Source organism: Convolutriloba macropyga, chromosome 5, assembly GCF_964194025.1.
Source record: "Convolutriloba macropyga chromosome 5, txConMacr16.3, whole genome shotgun sequence".
NCBI classification, from domain to species: domain Eukaryota; kingdom Metazoa; phylum Xenacoelomorpha; order Acoela; family Convolutidae; genus Convolutriloba; species Convolutriloba macropyga.
In genome coordinates, this window is record NC_134472.1 from 75,041,638 (window position 1) to 75,051,018 (window position 9,381).

The following is a 9,381-nucleotide window of genomic DNA, read 5'->3' on the forward strand; positions in this document are numbered from 1 at the left end:
ATATAATATATATATTATATATATATATATATATATATATATATAAAATATATATTTATATATATATATATATATATATATATATATATATATGTATATGAGTTTTTTCGGGAGCAGTCTCTCACGTTTGTGGAAGCAATAATAATAATAATATTAATAGTTATAATAAAATAATAAAAATAAAAATTAGTCAACTGGGGAGCCCGTGCCAACAACATTGCCGATAATCCTCGAATAGCTGTGATTGACAAGGATTGCATGAGTTCACAGAAAGCTACAGACAATACCTGCGCTTAGAAAGAACAGTTGTCACTTAACACAGCCAAACGCTCAAGTGTTTTTTTTGAAAGTTTCTTATGTTCCGCTAAAGACTTCGATTGCGGGGGGAAGAAATGTGATTCCGATTTTTGCGCAGTTATGTGCCGCATCAAACGTGTATCTTGCCTTTATAGCCCCAATAGTGAGAGTTGGATTGTAGAGACATGTAAGTTACATCAAAGGCAGCAGGTTTTCCCGCTTTCCAAGACAGGACAAAGATGTCTCCAGGGCGTAATGGGTTTCTGGAATTAGGTTCTTTTTTCCACAACTGGTAAGAGATTGGCAGATGAGCAAGCAGACACTATTTTAAGTCGAATCCGGTCTTGTCTTACAATTGCGTCTCTTCGAACGTGACACGCAATTGCGTGATCCCTATAGATGTCAAGAACTCCTGCTTTACAGAACGGGCGCTTCCTTTTGGCGTCGTTGACAGGGACACCCAACCTGTACTTTTCGCTGATTCTAAACTCATTTGGTTTCATATGAAGCCCAAGAGCTGGATTGGGGGGAGCAGATAACCATGCTCCAGCATTTCGAACATACAGTGAGAGAAGTAGGGCGGATTCTCCTTCTGAAGCTAGGTTTTATTCGAGACCTTGAAATGTTTCATTATCAAGAGCTTGTTGGATCGTCTTGCAAAAAGTTGAAATGTCCAGTGGTTGTATACTGGAATCAAGATCTTGAAAAACTTTGCGTTTGATGCTTTATACTGGTCGTGGCATTGGCGAACACCCAATCCTTTTAGGGTTATGGGTAGGGTCCAGGATTCTTCTGGAAGAACAGTTCCACTGATGTTCTCGGTTTTCGCGGTGTTGGGCATCAAATTTTTTTAGGGGTTTGATAACTGAACTTGTGGGCGTTTGACAACGCAAAGAATACACCATTTTCGGGGCCCAATGCAGTGGCATAGGATACCTAAGGCGCACTGAGGGTCATCAAGGTAGTCCAACTTTTCAAAAAGTACCCTTATTTTCTCTATGCTTTCGTTAAGTTTCATGCAGACAAACTCTGGGGTTCCTAACGCAGCTCCAAGGACCTCAAAGCCCGAAATATCATTTCGTTTTTTTCTTATATCGAGTCTGTCTAAATATAATATGCCATATTCTATTATAACTAATGTCGGGTATTTCCTTTTATAGTGCAGGTTTATCAACTATAAAGTTGGAAGTGGAATGTGTCATTTGCATCTAATGAACTCGACTCGGACTTTAAAATTGTTTCTGGTTGGATTGTTTGTTATGTAAGAAGTTCAAGTTCTTTCTCATTATATTTAACTCCTTTTACCGCGCAATTACGAGGAGGGTAAAGAGAAGAAGGGCCCTTCCCATTATAGCCGCATCAACCTTAGTATTCATAGTCATATAACGTAAAGCCATCCCCTCCAATAACGGGAACTTTAATGTGAAGAGGCTATAGTTTCGGGTGTTGGGGGGGGGGGGGTGTAGCATAATGGGAAAAATTCGAGAAAAGGCTCAAGATTTCTGTTTCACTTCAGTGCAGGAATAGCGAAAATGACACAAAGTGAGAATCTGTTTGGGCAAGTTGATGATGACACCGAATTACAAACAACTCTTCGCATCCGGAGTTTCTGGGAGTTCTTGTACTTTACCGTGACCCTAAATTCTTTTCCAATTGTGGTGATTTATATTTTGATGATCCAGTTATCGGGACTCTGGACCAAAAGAGTAAGAGCACTTGATCCTCGACTCGTAAGTTGACGTTTTCTTAGATAGCTAGTTTTTTTTTCGCGCGAAATTTCCTAATTGTGATTTTGAAACAGAAAATTATTGTTTAGACGATGATATTGTACAACTTCTCCTGCAGCTTAATAAATGCAATTTGTGTTGTTTTATTCTTTGCTGGAATTTACCAGAAGGGGCGTCTATACAGCAAAACCAGTAATTGGCCAACAACCATGGCTTTCAAAATTTACTTCTTCTCGAAAGGTTACGAGTTGCTCGATACCGTATTCATGGTTCTCAGACACAAACGTCGCCAAATTTCGTTTCTCCATGTATTTCATCATGCGTCAATGTTGATCCTGTGCGATTTCGGCGTGAAAACCGGTTATCGAGTTTCCTTCTGTTACCCGATGGGCGTGAACTCTTTAATTCACGTGTTTATGTATGCTTATTATGGTCTATCAGCCGCTGGATCGCCACTCGTAGCTTCTGAAACTATAAAAAAGCGACTAACGCAAATGCAGTTGCTGCAATTTTACACCGACTTAGTGCCTATTTCGTATGGATACTATTTGGGTGAATACTGTGTCTATTCTTTGTTCTATGCTTTCTCTATGATTATATTGTTCTCCAATTTCTATATGAAAGCGTATTGGAAGAAGGGGAAAGTTGTAGCAAAAGATAACGACAAGAAACTCGACTAGCTACTTACCTCAAAATTTTGCTTACCTCAGACTTTTGCTTCTTGTAAACTAGACATATCTCATCTGTGAAAAATATTTGCGCATCTAAAAAACAGATTTTCTCAACATATTTGTTGCTCAAAGTGGCATTCCTTCATTCCTCAGTTATTGAATTGTTCAAACTATTCCTAATTTTTCAGAAGTGAATGTCGAAGAAATTTGGAGCCGCGGTAAGCATTAAAAGACCGTTCTAAATTTTGGGTGTTGAGAAAATGCGAGTCTGAAATGTGCAATTTTTAGTCGCTGAAAACGCCGAGGAAATTTTTGGCAGCCAAGCAGAAGGAACTGAGCAGTGTCATAAAAACTGTGCTACCCGCGGGAATGGCGGCACCCGCACCGCCATTAGGACCTATGCTTGGACAGGTAGCGAAAGTTTATATTTGAGCTTAATTAGGTTTCTTAAGACATAATCATGCACAATCCCTAATGATGCGCAAAGCAGTTAGCGCAATTGAGATATTATGGATGATAAAAATTATTAGAAGAAATTATATATGCTCCCGAGTGATGCAGAAAAAACTGAAAGTTGCGGTTGGTTAAATTTGGCCGTTAAATGCTTGTACTGTTTGTGGTTAGAGAGGAATCCCAATCACCAGTTTCTGCGCTGACTTTAACATGAAGACCGCTCACTTCCGACAAGGCATACCGTTAGATGTGGCCATCAATATCAAGGTTATTTCTATCTTGTAATGTCAGCCTTATATCTTCTCTATTTATCGATGTTAAATGCTTTGAATGTGTTTAGAAAGATCGTTCCTTTACCCTAGACATCAATGTTCCGTCAGAAGAGTGGTTGATTCTTTCTGCTTGTGGCACAACAGAGCCAATTAGAGCACCAAGTAAGATTTAATTTGGCTTTACTGTGACCATCTGTTCTCTTTTGCAGCTCATTTTGAGCTTTCCGAACAAGCTATTGAGGCTGTTTTTGGCAATCCGCCGGCTATGTGATCAAGTCTGTATATGTACGGATAACTACAATTTACTTCTTTCTTTTGCAGCTTAAATTGCCTATTACTCTGTGGCTTTTACCACCCAGCTTAATTTGTGAACACGAGAATTTTGCAATTTGTGTTTTTTACTGAAGTTTATTGGTGAATTAACTTCCAACTGAAGCGCAATAGAGTGCAGCTAGTCTAGCATCTAATTTTTTGCGGCAGTGATTTAAAAAATCAGGATTGATCTCAAATAGCAAGCTTGTGCAAATTGAAAATTTTGAATTGATTGTGCGCTTTGAATTGAAATACGTTCTAAGCCGTGATCTTTTTTTGTAAAGCGGGCCGAAGTCTTCAAACATTGACTAATCGGATCTTTTCCGTTTGTGCCCCCCCCCCCACCCCCCAGTACGTTATGCGCCCCCAGTTACAGAACACGTGCCATTACACAGTAAATCATGATGTAAAAATATGGCACGTGCGTCTGGGGGGAGCAAATAATATGCGACCACTAAGCGGGGGGGGGGGGGGGGGCACAAACGGAAAAGATCCGACTAATCTTTGTCTACCTATGAAAATTGATTATTGTTTGCATTTAAGTTAAGGTACCTACATTGTTATTTCGGAATGTCTGTCAAAATTTGATAAATTTTTAGGCAAGCGGCAGGAAGGGGTGGAGCACCCAAAGACGGGCGTATTGTCTCTGAAGCACATTTACCACATTGCAGCCACAAGACAAATGCATGAGAAGTTCAAATACCACACTCTTCAAGAGTTGAGTCAATTGGTAGCATATAAATGCACAGAGCTCAATGTGGAGATAGTTGATAGTTTGGATAAAGAAACTGCTGATTTGTATCTCAATTGGAGGTAAGTTGATAGCAGTTTTTGTCAATCAGTAGCTTTTGTAGGTCTTCTGGAGTCTCAAACACCATTATTAATAGCCGCCCTCATCTTCTCAGCCGGCTATTATAGCGCTCCTATTTTTACGACTCGAAGAGGAGTATTGGAGAAGTCCTTTTTTTTACGACTCGAAGAGGAGTATTGAAGTCCTTTTTTTAATCAATTTTATTGGAGTGATTTTTGAAGCGGGAAATGAAACTCGTGAAAAAATTTGGAGTGATTTTGGCGCTGAACAAAAGTGAAGAGCGGAGCGAAAAGAGTGGTTTTTGTTCATACCGCTGTTTTTGAGAGAGCGAGAAATTGATGTGTGAAAAAATTTTCTCTAAGCGAGCGAAATTTTTTTGTTCACGTGCGGCATTTTAAAGCAGTTTTTTCATTTATTTTGGTTAAGATGTTTGGTTATTATTTTGTTTTAATTTTAGGCTGGTTTCGGTAGTGGTTTGAAGGTTTCTGGAAATTAATATGAATTTTATGACAATTCGAAGGTTTTTTTAATGTATTTTGCTGATTTTCGGGCTAATTTTTGCGTTTTTTGACGATTATTTTGTTTTACTGGCTCAAATGGGTATTGAAGAAACCCCTTCTACTTGAGCAATTTTATTATATCAATTGGTTACAGTTTTGTGGGTAAGAATCATTTGTTTGTTGAGAAATATGACAAAAAAATGGCGAAAATTGGATTTATTTTTCTTAATTTTTTGTAGTTTTTCGTTTTTTTTTCTGTTTTTAGCTAAGTTTCTTTGCCTATTATGACTTGCCTATTGTTTTGAAAGCATCTGGATACCCTATTGGCTGAAGGGAACTTTTCTTTGGAATTCTATGTTTTTGAAATATTAAAAAATTTAGTAACTTTTTCCTGTTTTTCAGTGAAAGTTGTTTTTAAGGGCTTTTTTTTCATAATTTTAGCCTAAAGTATTTTTTTCAAAATTCACATAGGTGGTTTTTGAAAGTACTAGTTGTTTTGATGAAGTTATTTTGGCAGAGGAAGTTTTTTCGGGATCTCAATTTATAACAAAATTTGATTTTTTATATTTTAACAGATTTGATTTTATTGTTTTTACTTTTTTGTTTCATGACTTTGTTTCAAGGTAATCATGAATTAGTGAAGGCACGTTTTGTTTGATGAGTAGTTGGATGGCGTTTAAATGGATTTTCACTTGGATTTCACGAGTCGTTTCCGGAAATCTTCCGGCTATGTTATTTTTTACTTCGTCGAATAAAAAAATGTTTCGCATTACCTCATTTTGCCGCTTTTTCAACATTTTGCGTGAAATCTTTTTGACTTCTCTAGGCTAGTTTCTCTCTTCTCTCATTCTGCTAAAAGTGATTTTCAACATCAGTTGCTCAGCAAAGCAATTCAAAATGAACACAGTCAGTATAAAAAATTGAAGTCAGAAGTAGAAACGGGATAAACCCATAAAGCCCAATTTTAGATGCCCGCTAATTGAACTTCGTTCCTATAAGTCTTAGTTACCATCTCTAATGCTTATTGGTATTGAAAGCAGCCCCTGTAGCCTCTCTCTAAGAAACAGAAGTACGTTATGTTCAACTACGAAATGCCATCAAAATTAATCGGACTTAAAAAATGTTTTTGTACAAAAATCTTTTTTTTCAATATCTTCTGTTCTTTTAATCCCAATCATGCTTATTGGAATCAACGGCGGCTATTTTCCGGCAATCTGCCGGGTATGTTTGTTAACACCTAATTATAGGATGTCTCGCTTTTTCACCCCGTTTATTCAAATTCATATCATTTCACCCCTCTATAATTTCACACTTTATGGTAACAAGAGTCCATACCCCTGAGACTTCTTATTATTTAGAAATTATCTTACGACTACATGAAGTAGAGCAATTAGAGACAAATTGAAATAAATTTCATTAAATTCTTCTGGAAAACCGTGCCGAAGTCGTTGAAACCATATCTATACCTTAAAAAATTTTAAGTTCAATTTTATCTTTTTCTTGAATACCAATAAAGCGATAAAAAGCCCTATCAATAATTTGGTGATGTGAAAACCAGAAAAAAAAACCTGAAAAATTGGGCAAATGTCAAAAAATCAAAAAATTTTGTGGAACTTGTGTTTTTGAATCCAGAAAGAAATTACATAAAGCGTAAAACCGCCAGAGATTAAATTTGAATTAAGCTGAGGATGCATTCTGTATTTGCTGAAATTAAGCTGCAAGTTGACCAAAAAATAAGTGAAAATTAGTGGCAAAGCTCTATAATCACTTGCTTATTTTGAAAACAATTGAGTTTAAAAGTCGAAAGGACAAAACGCTTTCGACTTGAAAGATCAAAAACATTAACTGGCAATTGTTCATGAAGCCAATTGGACCGCTCAATAGTGAGTCTTGATATGAATTGTTGTTCTGTAATGAACATAATAAGTCGATAATTTATTTTCGGATTTTAGAATTCCACGATCAGTCCAAAACTAGCCATGCTATTACTCTTTGCACATTAAGAACATGCAATAGTTCCGAGTTTAATGGATAAAGATATTTCACAAAAGAAGGCCTCTCCTGAGTTGAAGCAAATTGTGTCAGCAATTTTCAGGTTTTCACGGCAAATTTGAGCGAAGTTCACTAAAGAAGCTTATTTCTTGGAATTTTTGGCGAAAAAAGGCTATTTTTTAAAAAGTAGCAAAATTTGCGTCAAGAACAATTTCATGAACAATTTCATCGACACTTCTTTCTTTAGAAAACAAATGAACAACACTTTTTAAAAACAATTTTAACATATTTTAGCAAAACTGACAAAAATATAGGCAATAGTTCGGCAAAGTGAATAAAAACAACGGAAGTCCTTCTATTATTGACAAAACTTTAAACCTCGTTAGCTCCCTTTTTAAAGCGAAAATCAAAAAATCTTTTTTTCCATATTCTGCACTGGACGGGCTTTTTAATGAAATCACTCACAGCTTTTTAAAATGAATGTTGATCGGCCAAAATTGACTGAACAAAAAAACCATTTTAGTATATAGTTCCTCCCCCACTAAAGTGGGTCGGAACAATAATATTGAACAAGGCGTTGAGAAGGATGAATTTTGTAGTGAAATTGGAGTAGTGAGTTTGGTCATGAATTTTGAAGTCAAATTGGAGTAGTGATTTTGGTCACACCGAAACAGGAAGTGGAGCGAAAAAGCGAGTAGTTTTGAGGTGTGAATTTTTTTCGCTCTGCTTTTAAAATAGAGTGCAACGGTGTTTGAACAAAAATTCGCTTTCTCGCTACTGATTTTTGTGCACATGCGGCAATTTTTTCACTTCGATTTGACTGTTTTTTCGATTTTTTAATCGGATTTATGGTTTTTCAATCCATTCATAGTTCTTTCTAGGCCTAGTTTTTTTTTGTTCGAACCAAATTTCCCTTTCTCTCTAGTGGTTTTTTGTTCACATGCGGCATTTCAACTTTGATTTTATGTTTTATTTTTTATCATTTTTTAATCTGATTCATTTGGAAATGCTTTTTTCTATTCACTCATAGTCCGCTATAGGTCGTCTTTTGTTTAGTCAATGAAATTTCTTTGAATTGTACGTCAGGACTTGTCCTTTGTTTTTTATTTCGTCAAGATTTTTGTTACGACCATATGACGTCGCAAATACTTCAAATCTGCTTTTTGTTCATTCGTTCATGCAATTTCAACTGAATTGCGTGCTCGGCGTCATTTTTCACTTTTATTGGAGCTAGTTTTTTGTTCTTTCGCGTGAATAAGTTTTTGGTAACGGATTTTTCTTCACTTTAATTCAAAGAGATAAGGTCAAGTGAATGTGTGTCACTCTAATTGAAGGTTATTTGAGAGCAGCTAGTAGAGGCAGCAGTAACTTATACAGATTCTTAATCAAAATATAACATCTCATCCTTTAATTAAAAGAGTATTTTTTTGGTCTGTCTTTTTTACTGCTTTTTAGCCTGCAGATCTACGAAGCTATTGCGGCTATTTTCTGACAATCTGCCAGCTATGTTTTAAGTTTAACTTTGCGTTTTTGTCTGTTTTAGGAAGACTTGGGAAGCAGAAGAGGATAGATTAATACAAGCAGAGCAAGAAGCAATGGATGCTCTGAGAAGATAGTTGAATTAGACTAACCAGAAATGGAAGTGTCTAGAACAGAGACTCATGTCCGCTGTGTGCGGGCCAAGAACTGAGAAAGTAACAGTTGATAGAGAGAACCGTGTCAATATTGAAACTACGATTCAAACTCGATGCTAAAAAATGTTGAATGAAAACAATGTTAACACGATGTATTTGCGATAAGTTAGTTTGCAACCTTCTGTGTTCTTGAGCAAATTAAAAGATAGGACACTTCAGAGGTCTTGTCATTCTCTGAATAGTCCCTGAGCAACGTGTTGCTTTGGAAATGTAAATTGAGTACTGTTTTCGCAAAGCACCGACAATTTGAACCTGTAACAAATCAAGGTTGGGTACTTCATGATTGAATGGATCACTTATAAGAATTCTGACTAGAACAGACTACTTGGTTCAATTTAATGTTTGCTAAATGAACAAGTGTTGTTCCTGCAGGGAATACCGCTTTTGCAGTGATCTGAAAAAATCTTGGATGAAAATAATTAATTGCCCTCGAACGACGTCGAAGCAATAATTGTAATCGTATGTCTTTTATGCAAAATTTTTGCTCGAGTGTTTTTAATTCGAAATCTTAGCTTGACCAATTTGAGTTCGCGTAACTTTTGGCGTTTAAGCTGCTCTCCCATTCACAATTTTAGGCAGCTGAATTAGTTGGCGTCAAATTAAAAACTGAAGTGCGATAATGCGCCCTGCTACTAGCCCCTCCCCTATTACC

The 9,381-nt window shown here is 36.5% G+C and overlaps 2 protein-coding genes across 2 annotated transcripts in view; both read left to right on the forward strand.

Moving 5' to 3' along the window:
• The window catches only part of LOC142339651 (uncharacterized), a 349,015-nt gene extending 340,128 nt beyond the window's left edge, over positions 1-8,887 (forward strand). Inside the window, exons 2-7 of the mRNA XM_075389842.1 lie at positions 2,882-2,913; positions 2,984-3,106; positions 3,320-3,415; positions 3,489-3,582; positions 4,332-4,545; positions 8,579-8,887. Of these exons, the coding sequence (XP_075245957.1) occupies positions 2,890-2,913; positions 2,984-3,106; positions 3,320-3,415; positions 3,489-3,582; positions 4,332-4,545; positions 8,579-8,651 (624 nt within the window). The 5' untranslated portion in view covers positions 2,882-2,889 and the 3' untranslated portion in view covers positions 8,652-8,887. The remainder of the gene's footprint in view (positions 1-2,881; positions 2,914-2,983; positions 3,107-3,319; positions 3,416-3,488; positions 3,583-4,331; positions 4,546-8,578) is intronic.
• LOC142339649 (very long chain fatty acid elongase 4-like) lies at positions 1,778-2,833 on the forward strand. Its single transcript, XM_075389840.1, has 2 exons — positions 1,778-2,027; positions 2,114-2,833. Exons 1-2 carry the CDS (start codon positions 1,830-1,832, stop codon positions 2,702-2,704), a joined length of 789 nt encoding a protein of 262 aa, XP_075245955.1. The 5' UTR covers positions 1,778-1,829; the 3' UTR covers positions 2,705-2,833.
• Positions 8,888-9,381: the final 494 nt, after the last annotated feature.

Coding starts and splice junctions, on each gene's coding strand:
- LOC142339649 (XM_075389840.1), top strand. CDS start 1,830: ATGACACAAAGTGAGAATCTGTTTGGGCAAGTTGATGATGACACCGAA. Junction 2,028..2,113: donor GAGCACTTGATCCTCGACTC/GTAAGTTGACGT, acceptor ATTATTGTTTAG/ACGATGATATTGTACAACTT.